Source organism: Bombus fervidus, chromosome 1, assembly GCF_041682495.2.
Source record: "Bombus fervidus isolate BK054 chromosome 1, iyBomFerv1, whole genome shotgun sequence".
NCBI classification, from domain to species: domain Eukaryota; kingdom Metazoa; phylum Arthropoda; class Insecta; order Hymenoptera; family Apidae; genus Bombus; species Bombus fervidus.
The window spans coordinates 4,626,965-4,640,772 of NC_091517.1; the positions used below are offsets into that span (position 1 = coordinate 4,626,965).

General features: G+C 42.2%; 1 protein-coding gene across 6 annotated transcripts in view; it reads right to left on the reverse strand.

Moving 5' to 3' along the window:
* Rhogef3 (Rho guanine nucleotide exchange factor 3) overlaps positions 1-13,808 on the reverse strand; it is a 133,484-nt gene that overhangs the window by 79,749 nt on the left and 39,927 nt on the right. For 5 of the 6 annotated variants that reach the window (XM_072008340.1, XM_072008351.1, XM_072008360.1 and 2 more), the window contains 6 exons: positions 13,316-13,490; positions 12,003-12,276; positions 9,317-9,606; positions 5,585-5,831; positions 3,785-5,210; positions 2,367-3,561 (listed from right to left, as the gene is read on the reverse strand). In XM_072008340.1, the coding sequence (XP_071864441.1) occupies positions 2,367-3,561; positions 3,785-5,210; positions 5,585-5,831; positions 9,317-9,606; positions 12,003-12,276; positions 13,316-13,490 (3,607 nt within the window). Of the gene's footprint in view, positions 1-2,366; positions 3,562-3,784; positions 5,211-5,584; positions 5,832-7,669; positions 7,829-9,316; positions 9,607-12,002; positions 12,277-13,315; positions 13,491-13,808 lie in introns of those variants that run through there. The other variant, XM_072008378.1, reaches the window with a different exon arrangement.

The window sequence follows — 13,808 nt, forward strand, 5'->3', positions numbered from 1 at the left end:
CATAGTTTTTCACAAGCGCCTTGAAATTCGCTGAAGGGATTTGAAAATGCGTATCGAAAGAAATCCGAACATATCGAGATTTATATGTATTTTAAATAGGATCGATCTTGAATCGCATCCATAACTCGCGGAATTATCCTTCGCCTTCTTTTTCATATCACAGTACCTTTCCTCAGAATATCGCGGTACGATCCTTTACAAGTTTGCCTATGCATTTGTTCGTGACATCCAACGCGAGATACGTGAATACACAAGAGGGCGAATCGCTCTGGGAACTTGTACGACTTAAAAGAATATATAGAGAGAGTACGGGAACGTACAAGGAACGAAACTTTGCGGAAGCTTCCTCTCATCGGATTAACTGTTTGGCCAGGAACTGCGAAGAAACTTGCCCCGCAATGTCCCATTTTAAATTCGAAAAACACGCGAACCGCATTCAGAGAATACATTGTTCGGAAATTCGCTTCAATCCGCGTTCCTCCGCGTTATCCGACTGTATTCTATTCGCTAATTTCCAGATAAATTTTTCTACGTAACAAGTTGACCGACTTTTCGTTCTCCATACACGTTCATTTATTTCGCCGGCTTTTTTCCTCTATGTGTATTTCGTTTTTCTCGTCGTATTGATTTCTGCTGTCTGATCAATTTTCATACGCACAATCGAATTCGGTTAACTGTTCAAATACTCTTTAAGAAATCGAGCGTAACTCGGGAGAAGTTTTCTAACATTTCGTTAAACTTCGTTTTTGTTCTTACAAATAAACTAGGGCCTCGTTTAGAGTGAATTAACGTACTTGTTAACATTTGGTCCCGCGTTTCTGGCCGCGTTCGGTATAAACCAGAATCACGCACGACTAGTGCTATAATGTTTCTTTGTGCGTTGGTTCGGATGCACTCGCGGACTCTGCGTGGGCTAATGCGTGGGTGATCTTAAGCGAGATCGGGCCCAGTTGAACGAACGTGCGGTTACGTCGCATTACACTTGGCGCGTTTGTACGGTCGTTGCTTGAGGGCTTCTCTCGAGTTCTCTCTGTGTGCCATAAAGCGGAGAAGCATTTAGGCGAGAGCACGTGACAAATGTCGCACCTTTGTCGAACTATAAATCGTTCCATAGATCGGTATACGATCGTCTGAATGGCACTCGTGCCAGTTTGAACGACGTTTTAGTGCTACGATATTTTTAACGACGAATAGGCGCGCCATAAACTTGGTAGCCATTTTTAATTTTGCATGAAAAGGAACCGCGTTCGCGACGAATGGAAAAGTTACGGATTAAGTTTATTGCCGCTGTAAATTACAAATGTAATTACGTGCTATGGATATGACCCCGATCTCGTTAAATTATGTCAGTTCACCGATATCGTTATATTGTTATGCGGATATACATCGGCGCATCAATATTCTTGCGTCGTTGCATCGATATTCTAATATCGTTATATTGCAGTGCGGCTATTCTTATATGTGGTTAAACATTTTATGATCCCGATTGTAATTTTTAATTTCGCTCGGAGATATGTGTCCTCGATAAACGAACAAATTTATGGTTGAAGCTTACGATAAATGTTCTGGATAATCGAATCATCTTACTTTGTTCATTTATCGCTCTTATGGCAAACGTGTATAATTTGGTCAGACAGGTTGATCAAGATATTAATGACACTAAGAAATTGACAAACATACGCGTGGATTTACCTGGAGAATAGACTATCTATCAGGGAAGGAGCATCTGCCGCAAGTGATGTGTACGCAACTGTACTGATAATAACTTTAGGTCACTATCACTTGGAGGTAGCTAGTACAACTAGGGACGAAGTAATCGAACTTCTCGAAAATTTGATTCCATTAACTAACGTTGATAGCGCGTGTACCAACATTGAACGAATTACAACGACTGTCTCACGTATCGTGAAAGTTAAGAAAAATATGCACATGCTTGCGTAGTCTTCGATAAAAAGAGGAACATATTTACTCTGTACGTATACGCGGGTCAAGTGCAATTCTTTTCATTAAATCTTGTTTTCCAACACGGTCACAAAATAGATAGCTTATCGATCGACCGGCGGGATGTATAAGAAACGAGATTATGGACGGAATGGAATAATTTTTAAAACTTGTACAACTGCCGAGAGATTCATTCGAAGCACACGTAATGCAGTACCAGATAGCATTTAAACGAAAGCCAGTTAAAAGAGCGGTTGAACTTCTAAACGACCGACAAATTCGGTAGAGTAAACTGGAAGTTAAGTCGGTACTTTTGTTTATTTCCCGCGTTCCAAACATGCATGATTCTCATCGTATCGAGAATATATCTTACATTTCTACGTAGGAATCTTTAATCATATTTGGAGCATCATTGAATAACTTACCCATTATGCGCTAGAAAGGACTTTGGCAAGGAAAGAGACCGCTGATGAGGATCCAGGGAGACGTCCCCTGACAGAGAATCCTCCCCTCTCGTTGGTGCACTTCCAGGCCTGGACAGCATTCCATCTTTCGGCGGTTCTATTAGGGTCTTCAGAGAACCAATCACCGCATCTTCCATTGGAGTAGACGCCCCGGAACTTTTTGCGTTCCTCGGACTTTTCGTCACCGTTCGATCGGATGTGGTGACCCAAATGTCACTACTAGAAGACGACGATGTAGTCGACGAGGACGCGACTTGACCACTCGGCGATCTATTCATGATACTCTTCCCTTGAACCGGTGACACTTTTCTATCTTTACTTTCACAACCTTCGAAGCTGCCAGTGAATTCAGGTTTCTGATAGTATCGATGATATTCTCTCTTTTCTACGCCCGACCCGTTCCCATTGGATCCTTCGAGAGGCGACCATCGATTCGACTGCTTCAACACGCTTTTCGGTTGCCTTTCTTGATATTTCGACGCGTTGCTGTTGTTCTGTTCCCGGTTAGCTCGATTCTTTCGAGAAGTTTCGCGATCACGGAATTCCCGATCGTCCATTCGCTCTAACGATGCTGGGGATGAGCTGGCGCTTCCTCTGTTCGCGTGGTTCCCCGTGTCCGTGGGGAGTCTTTGATGAGCCGGGTAGCTCTGGGATAGCTTCATAAATACCGGTGCCTGATTAGGGGAGTACAGAGTATCTCTCTGTGAGCAATGTGGCCAGAAATCGCATGTACTACTGTTGCAGCGTAGTTTCGTGTCGGGACTGATGCAGAAGTCGTGGTTCGAGGACGAGGGATTTGCATTCGGTGTCGTTGCTCCTCTCTGAAGCGTCTTCGGCCGTCTGGATTGTTGTTGCTGTTGTTGTTGTTGTTGCTGTTGTTGCTGTTGCGATTGCTGCGGCTGCTGTGACTGCTGTTGCATACACATGCCGCTTGATTTCGAAGATTGTTGTTGCTTAGACGAGATAAAATAAACGTCGTAAGTGTTGGGATTGTTCCTTTGTCTTTGTTCTTGGCTGTCTTCACGGCGCTCGAAGCGACACGAGAGAAGACTTCTAGCCACTGCGCGACTCCTCGTACCGTAAAGGAACTCGGTTACTGCCTCGGTCTCCCGAAGAAGTTCCTCGTTTAACGCGTTCTCGGTTGACTGCGCTTTTCCTAGGAAACATGCACAAATATACTACAGTATACTATAGTAATAAATAGACAAAGTGCAAGAGTGTAAAGGAGGTTCGGACACTCGAATACCTATAAGATATTCGAGCAATGAAATTGCGACAAAGATACGATGTTCAATTCGTATATGAAATTCACAACAAAAAAAAAAAAAAAAAAAAAAAAGAAAAGAAAACGAATGAAACTAATCAACGAATATACGCACTATTTTGGAGAGCATGACGTTTTCTTTCGTTGCCTCGATCGGTGGAAATTTTCACGACGACTCTGTGGCTCTCGTTAGATTCTCTGGAATGCTCCCTACTCGGTGCGGCGGTGCTGGGGGACCTTTTCTCGGGTAATTGAAGACTTCTGGATCTTCTTACCCGCGACTGATGGGAATCTGGGGACGCTTGCGTCGTTCTGGCACTCTGATGTTGTCTAGAAGCATTGCTACGCCTGAAAGGATTGGGTGTCGGAGATCTGCCTTGTCTCTCCGCGCTGCTTGACGACGACGAGGAGGAGGAAGGCGAATTGAACGATAACTTGCCGGATTCCGAGGATCCAGGTGATCTTCTTAATCCTTGTTGACTTCTGTGATGACGGCTCTGTCTATTCGGTGAAATCCTCTCCCCATTAGCCCGAATAGACTCTGTAGATGAATTCAGCGCTATTATCGAAGAAGAAACGAGGCTTAGATTCAAAGAGGAGCTAGGATTGTCGTCCTCGTCGTCGCCGTCGTCGTATCCCTCCACCGAAGAATCCGTGTTCTCGGCCAATCTGGGCATCGTCGATCTCGTCACGCAACTATCCAGACTTCTGAAACCTACTGACGACGAAGATGAGCTCGAAGACTCTAAGTAACGTTGGACGAACTGTGATCTTCTCGAAGAGGACTGATCTTCCAATGATTTGGCTTGCGCCATTCGATATTGTTGTTGCTGTTGTTGTTGTTGACTGTTACTGTTTTGCCTTCTAGATCTGGACGGTGTATTCGATGTCTTCCGGGAAGATGGTGGCAAGGAACTCCAATTCACTTGATGCGGAGGCGAAGGCGGAGGACTGATGATGTCACTGTCCACTATAGCGTTAGATCGTGGTAGGAATGGCGGCTTGCCATAATTGTTACGCCCGGAAGAATGCTTCGACGAGGTCTTTTTGCCGATCACATCTTGAAAGGCAGGCGGAGGTGAGATTATCGGCGTAACCGACGGCGGGGAATAAGATTCGGGAATGCTGTGAGGAGATGTGCAGGTGCTGCTCGCTACAGATTCAAAGTCTTGACCATGTAGAGCTAGATAGTCCGGTCTCTGGGTATCCAATCGTAGAAATTCTTCAGGACATTTCCCTGGTTCGCTGTTGCAATGATAGTCAGCCAATTTTACCGTGGCTCGTCTCGGCAACGGCAGAGTACCTGTGGTTGCCGTTACCAAGCTACTCTCATAGTTTATCCGTCGATTCTCGTCCAGAGACCTTTGTTGCACTTGCACCCAACCCGATCGACCTAAATAGACACCGTCCACCTCCCTGTCGCACCATCGCACCGGTGACAATTCCCTGCTGCAATCTCCGCTGATGAAAAGTTCGCCCGAGGTGCCGCTGTTACCCGACAGGAACGAATTCGAGGATTCTCGTCGACGAGAACCCGTCACCTGTCCGTAAATTCATCGATAGAAACAGATGTCTTCCCGACATTTTGACAGCGCGTCCAAACTTTTTCAACGTTCTCTAACAGAATATCAAACTTTTTCCTCTCTCTTTTCTTTAAAGTCTATCTTTCAAAGGGTTATAACGATTACTGGGATCGAAGTTCTCGATCGTTAGGAAACGAGCGCGTATAACGGAAACCATAATATTTCAAAATTTAAACAAAAGGAACGAGAAAGATTGTAAAAGTTTCGAGCGCGGAGTTTTACGGTTTGGAGAGCGATAGTTCGCGATACTATATCGAGTTACGAATTGCACGATATTCCGAAAGAAATACGGTACGATAAAACGATTTTTATTTTTCAAACGTTTTACTCGCCTGTCCGTGGCTGTCCTGTCGATGCTGCTTCAGGCTGGAAGTCGACGATGCCGATGCCGTTGTGTCGTGGCGCTTCAAGGATGGTATCGAAGTACCACGCGTGTACGAGCCCCGTGCATTTCCACTTGATTTTCCTTTGCTGCCAGTTTGACTTTTATTGCTACCGACGCTATATGATGAGCCTTGAGATCCAACTTCCCAAGGATCGGATGTGTTGCGTAAATGCAGAATCGACACGGTTTGGCCTCTGTAAATAAAATATTAAATCAAACTTTTCATACTAATAATAAACATATTATCTGATCGTGTTTTTTGTGATTGTACGTATATATGAAAGAAGCATGCATTCTTCGACCATTCAATTCGAAAAATTGATAGAAAGAGTACAACGAATGAGATACATTTATTATTCACGAATATTTGAAGTTGACTCTCCAGGAAACTACCCTTATAGATAGGCCCAAATACATACGTATAATACATATATATGTATATTTAAAGTTTGTATTGGCGGAACTCGATTTGAGGAGGTTGTTGCACCGTTACAACGTAGCTTCGGTGCATTTGCTCCCTTCCTCGAACTCGGATACAATCTGCTCGTATAAATATTCATCGAGACTACGCGGCTGGCGATATAGATATCGCGAGATAGAAGAGGAGCAAATAAAAATGTCACAAGGGGAAAGAACGAAAGGAAACGGGGCCGTTGCATCCATCTTGCTTCGAAATGTCTACAGAGGCGGGATTCTTTCCTATCGCCACCGATACCGAAAACACTACGATACCGTCGCGAAATGTATATGGCAAAAGCTGGTAACGTACGAGCCGCGGTAAAACGGATTCGTCGGCGTTTCGCGTCCCAACGAGAATAATCCTACTCGTCGCGTTTCACGAGACACGAAAACGCTTCCAGTTTAACTGTGATTAAATGTACAAGGGTTTCTTTCTGTTTTCTTTACGCGTTGCGTGCCGGTACGCGTATAGCCTGCTAACATAGCGATAAAACGTGATAAGAGAGTAAAGTAACTCGATTTAAAATAGAGTAATGGAAATTCGCATTCCCAACCAGATTAACAAGAACACTTTCGCGTATACAAGAATATCAATTTCTAGGGTCGAACAATGTTTCGATGTTACGCGAACAACCGGTGCCACGCTTTAAACGTTTCGTAAAACGCGAGTGGACAGAATGTAAATTTCGTTGCGTCCAAGTATACATATGTAGGTCGTTGGAATAAAATTTTCAAAACGAAATCCGTTATTTCTCTGGCCGGCAAGTTAATTTCAGAATGTCATTGTGACGGTACCCGGTGCTTCGATAATTCACAAATGCTCCTACCGTTTATCATTAATGAATCTCGATAAATGTAGTCAGCAGTGCGAGGAAAGACGACAACGACGGCATGAATAATACTCCGCCATAATGATTCATGAAAGAAGAAGCAGCTAGAGAAATGGAATCGTCGGCAAGCTTCGAGCCGCAACATAAATGGTTAAAGCGCAAGAATAAATGACATTCTAATCTTCCAAATGACTCGATTCATTTTTTAAATTGAACGACGTAGAATTGGTCGCGTACGAATTTACTAGTGAAATTATAAAATGTATAATTCAACGTAAAACGTTTCAATGATAACTGATATCCATCGATTTTTCCTTAAATATAATCGTTATAGTTAATATGGTGCGCGATTTTTAATCCTAAAATAGGTTATCGTAGTTATATATATATATATATATAATAGGTTATCGTAGTTCTGAATATATATATGTATATATAGTTCTATATATCTTCTAATAGTATATATATATACTATATATACTATATATATACTATATATACTATATATACTATATACTATATACATACATATACTATTAGAAGATATATAGAACTACGATAACCTATTATATATATATATATATATATATATATAGAAATATTTTATTCTCGTTAACAGCTATGCGACTATTTGTAGCGAGGTGCAGATAGGCGAATTTATATTACATGGGCTAAGTATGACGTTATTTCTGAATGACCTTATCAGAAGATATATGTGAATGTCCTGGATTAATTATATTTACCTCATAACTGACATCATCTGCAGGGTCTTTCCCTGGCTTTCACACTTGGATTAGGACTACTCTCGCGTGATAAATTAATGTAGCAAATATAATTATGTCGTCGAGGATCGATGCAGCGTCATCTCGCGATCACATTAACATTTACATCGATCGACGAGATATTGATAAAACTTTCACACATCTCATGAATCAAACTTCACTGGTACTAAAATCACAGCACAGATTTAATATTTCAAAATGACGATTACTTTCCTCGAAAGAAAACGATATCGTAAAACGGAGAGTGATATTTAACGCGAGAAAACTTCAAGAAACAAACGCACGTTTCGGGAAAGTAAACAAGCTTGCTTTTCCGCGATCCCATTAAACTCAGTAAAAATGATCCGAGACAACTAATTAACCGTATAGGGCTTTGCAAAGAGCTCTAGGATCGCTCCCTCTGTCATTCAACCCGTTGAATTTTGTATTCCCGTGTGTAAACAAGTTGAACTCCGCGGGGTAGTTCCGAGGACAGAGCGAGCTGTGTAGGAAGCGGTTGCCTCGTTTCATTGAGCTTCATGAAACTTACATCGCGCGTAACCACCGAGTCAAAGACTACAAGAAGTAAACAGAAGAAAGGAAAGAGAGAAAGAGAGAGAAAGAGGGAGAGAGAGAGACAGAAACAGGGAAAGAGAGAGAGAGAGAGAGAGACTAAACGTAAACTCCAACCATGATCGAATTAATTTTCTTTTTATCAAATCGACGTATCGACGATGCTTGTCGCCTCGGTATTTAATCTCTTGACGAAACGACCTCTCTCACGTTATTCGCCAAAACTAATGTCGTTAATTATATTATCCCCTTCTGCTACTATTCACCTAGCCCGACGTGTCCTTTTTTGGTCTGGCCATGTCACACCGACGAATAAAGCACTCGACGAACGGGACAATGAACTCCCTGGCCCACGTAAAAAATTAACACGTTCTGCGTCGTGTGGTTCTTTCAGTGACCCATGGTATTACTGAAGAAATTATTATCGCGCCGGTCATGATATTCATCAGACTCGATTATCAATCGAGATTATCAGGAATTCTCTTGAACTTGCATTTTTCGGATATTCTTTCATTGAACGTAGCGTGACGTATTAATCTAAAGATTAACTGATTCACCTTATCTCCTCTTCCTTATAAAAAGATAAGAACCCTCTAATAATAAACGAGAGCGATTATTTGTCCGATAATTTGTATGTAACAAGCACTATTTCGAATGAAACTATCTACACGTGTAAAGTTGACAAGAATCAACAACAATCACAAGCAACATCACCCGTGCAATCACGTATTACGATGCATATACTAACACGCAACGTTGAAAAAGTGAAAGTGAAATGCAAAATAATTGGAAATCGTGAATCGCGAATAACGATCGTTAAAATCGAGTTACATTCCTCTCTCATCTGCCCACCCCTTCCATGAACGGAAAAACAAGAAATAAGAAAGACTGATGGAAATATTCTTTTTACATCGAAGGAGCACCATACACACGATATATGTAGATGAGGAGAACAGAGGTAACGAGAGATAGAGGGAGGCAAAGGGAAAAGAATAAAATGAAGCGAAGAATATATGAATGGAGAGAAAAGAAGCACAGAGAGAACACACGCGTTACCTGTCGCCGCGGGAGCCAGTGGCCGTGTTCGAGATGTCGGTAGAATTCGCGGCTGAACTGACTCTACGAGGCGGCAAGGCTGGAGCAGGGGCCTGACTCGAGGACGAGGTCGAAACGGGCCCTATGACGCCTACGTTGCCCCCACGTACTCCGTCCTCGACCGAATGTTGCCTGGAGGATTGCGAGCTCTGCAACAGCCAACGACGTCCGGCGCTCCTCGTCACCACCGTGGCTCCGCTCGACCCTGTTGCTTGATGGGACACCGTCCCTCCGCTGTCCAGTGACGTGCTCTGCGATCAGAAATTCAAATCAGCGAGGTTCGTTCGATCGTTGTCGCCGTACAAACTCGGGAGGGGGTTACTTTCAATTTTCTAATAGTTTCTTAGATATGGCAATGGAATATTATAAGAAAGCGTGGTTACGGAGATAAGAATTAAGCGTTCACTTGAGTATTTCAAGCGAAGAAGAGATGGAATATTCCGTCGTAAAGTTTCAGTCGTAGAGTTTTGGGACTGTTCTTTGGCATTTTGTGAGATGTTTGGTAAGACTAGGTTGATATTTGGAAGATTGAAAGATAAGTATAATACATAATTTGGATTGTAGACCTTGGATACTTTCTATCCCTATGACTCGTATTCTGATGAGTTTAAAGACGTATGGGTAAGATAAATAGCAATTGTCAATTACGCTACTTAAGAGTAAGCAGCGTTCAATAGTATTTTCTATTTCAGTATTTCATATTTCATGGACGTAGGGCACATTCAGCACAAGACAAGGGATGTTCCCTTAATGCGGCCACTTGGATGCGGTTAGAATAAATAGGAACGTATTTGACTTCTTTTCTTTAGCTTTTGCAATTATTCCTTCGACGGGGAAGCTAATCGATTCAGTATAGGCCGTCGCTCGAAGGTTTCTCATTGGTCTCGTCTATTCACTGTCTCCTTTTTATCTCTTTTTTTCAATTCGTTTTGTCCGTATCTTTCGTTGAACGACAAGCTATAGTATTCCCGGTCGATAGAGAATTCACATTTTTCGACAGGGGAATTGGGGATTCGATAATCGCTTCGAGGAAATCGCCATAGAATTTCTTAAGATTTCGTGGAATATCGAGAGGAGAAGGTTTATCATCCATCTTTATGCAGCTTCGTTAATCGCATTCGTGCCTTCCTCGCATTATTCAAATTCCATCCACCGAACATGGCTAGTTTCGTGACTGGTGCTTTTAACAAGAAGAACGTTAATTTTTTATCAGAATAGGACTATACATAATACTTCTCCTCTTGCAACTAATTCATTTATTTCATATGATACACTTATTATACGTTTCGTAGCTTCACAGTAGCTCTTTATCTAATTTCACAATTATCATGTTTTTATCTACTTAAAAAGAACAAAAAGTTAAACGTTATTATTCCGCTTTATTATACGCATTTTACAAAGAACATTTTTCCCATTTTACTACCTCTGTTACATCTAAATGTTACAACTTAACCTTTTGTTCTCAGTGACATCTACGAATCTTGATAAATAGAAGGATCATGAAACCATTTCAGAGAATTTACCACAAAAAAGGCTTCTGAATAAATAGAAGGGTCATAAAACAATTTTATAAGCTTTACCATAAAATAAAATTCGTGTCGGTACGATTCCTTTTATTCGGCTGAATTTCTAACATTAAAAGGAAAAATGGTGAATATCTTTGTACGCGGTCGATATGTCGGCTTGAAAGTCATACGCATGTTTGTCGAGATTGCATAAAGGAATTCTGGAAGTCGTAGTAACGAGCGGCGGCGCGTCGCAACACGAGATGAACTGTAGTTTATAAACTCACGGTTACGCGCAACATAGGTTGCCGCTGTTTCTACTTCCAAATACGGACGAGGTGCGAGAGACTGGCTACGCAACTCCTTCGATGAAAGTATTTTTATTTTCGTTGTGTGTTACGCCGAAGAAACCCGTCTTCGCTTGGTGATCCACCGAGAATCGAGAGGGAACGAAGCGAACCGGTGAACCTATCGCTTGGAAACGCTGTGTCGATCAGATTCTCGCCAATTAATCGTGGCTCATCCTTTCCCTATTTCATCGCTACCGATTGGAATTGGTGCCGTTGATAAGAAATACGAGGAAATCGACGTCACCGCGGTGTATTTTATCGCGCGCACGCGTTGGATTTCTTTCGGCAATTTCGATTGTTTACCTAACGTGGAAAATTGAAACGACCGCGCGTCTCGAAACAGGATAGAAATCGACTGGAATATCTAGGTCGAGTCGATAATTTAACCTCTGTGAAACTGAATTTATCGTATTCCTACGACGAAACTTTGCCTTGTCTGAGTCCCTGTATCTTTGGAATTCGATGCATTCGATCGGTTCCAACCAAAAAGCTTAACAAACTTTCTAATAAGCGCAAATTATGGTTAACCTATTTGAAAGCGGTAACGCACTGGCTGTGTCGTGAGAAGGAAACCGTGTTGCTATTATCAAACAACATTGGAAATACAATTGGAGAAATAAGTTGGCGCAGAGGGAGTACGCAACAAATAAAAAGACTATACGTGGAGCAGAGAACGTCGTGAAAAATTAAAAAGTAATATTGGTTTCGAGAGAACATCGAAACGTCGGTTCTCGCGTATGTATCGTCTTATAGTTACAGGTCTCAAACTGATTAAATTTTAATAACACTTACGTTTAAGTGATTTTTCCTGGATGTGACGGAAGAATCCTGCGAGGAGCCCCTAGAGTAATGCCTGGAGAATACTTCCGCGAGTCTGGACCTTCCCGAATTAGTTGCGTTTGACTTAGATTTGTTCGACGGGGATTCATCGCCGGTTTTAGCTAAATTCGGGTTGCTGCTCTTACGCTCCGGGAAAACTAAATGCTCGATGTTTGGCGTGTATCCAGGATCGCTTCTGACGATATCCTGGAGGGTGACGCGGCCACCAGCGCTCGGTCCGCCATTGCTGGAACAGTCCAAAAAACCGTTTCCCCTTTTCGCCAATTCTCGTGTCGCGATATCATCGTATTCGTGTACGTCTCGTTTATTTACAAGTCAAAAGATCAGGTACTCGTTCGGCCCGATAAGAATGTGAATCGTAGAATGTTAATATTTATAGAGGCTACGGCGCTAGCTATTCTCCCGCAGGAAAAGTCTTGTCTCAGGGGTGTTGAGATTCTTTTCGCGTGAAAGGAATTTTGTCAAGGGACGTGGAGAAAGGGTGGGCACGAACGTGAAAGAGTAGAAACAACGTGGAGGGAACAAAGGAAAGGGGGAAACAAAAAAGGGGCAGAAGGCGGATCAGTGAAATGCACGATGAATGCAATGTCGCGCACGTCGACACGCGTAATGTCGGCTTAAAAGGGTTAATTATGCAAGCCCACTGAAAGCCGCGGATAGTTTACTTTTCTCTGATATTTTTGTTTGAGATTTCTACTTTTGCTCGTCATAATACGTCAAAAACGATTAAAAAGGAATAGGAAAAAAGGGGGAGGAGTAGAAAAAGTAGAAAGAAAACGGTCGGATGGTAATAAAAATGTCGGCAGCAGACCGGCTTGGGATCTATTGCGAATATATGAACGAGACGAGGAAAAAAATTCGATACCTAGAAAGTGTTTCTTTCTACGGTCGGTGCTGTTATACATTCTTTTATCCTCTAATGCGTTCGGTTCAAAAAGAAGATCGGGAAATGTCAAAGACGAAAATGTAATGGCCTGATATAAAAAAGATAATTTTCGATTTCTAACCAGATGTCACAGCTATGTGTCGACTTTTAAAATAAATTCCTCGATTATCTGTACTTCTATATTTTAATCTTCGATTAGGGTCAAACTAATTTTGTCACCGTCGTTGCACGATTCAGTCTTCGTTAACAGTTAGCTAAGCATAAAAAATTGGTACATTCACAGCTTGTTCTTTGGCTTTTGCGTACAGGTGGACGCAACGTTAATTGGACGTGCGTCCAGTATACACCTACTATCATAACTACAGTTTTGCGAGCTGACCTGGGTCCAAAACCGTGTGACTGTCTTTGGCCTCGTCTTTTCCCGCTGCCACGGCCAGGCTTGATGTTTGTCACCTCCGCTAATTGCAGCAGGCGATTGCGATGCTGCCGCAACAGCGGGTCCTCCCTACGATTCATTTTAGCCGGTGCAAGTGGAATCCTGTTGTTCCAGCATCCTGCAATCAGTACAAACAAGGTTCCTATAATATTCCACTCGAAAAAGTCTGACGCTTGAAAATGCATCTTGCTAACGGTATACAGTATAGAATTCTCGTATGATTGTCGCAACAGTTTATGGGAAGCACAAAAATTCTCTGAATCGTCGGATACCAACCAAAGGGCTGAAACAATGCATTAATCTGCTTTGATATCCTTGATCCGATAGAGGATAAATTCTGTTGTCAAATATCTCTATTTTTCTATCTCTCGCGACGTCGAAATACAGTTAATCTCGAATTTACGTTACTTTTTTTAAAGATTTATATGCCACGCTA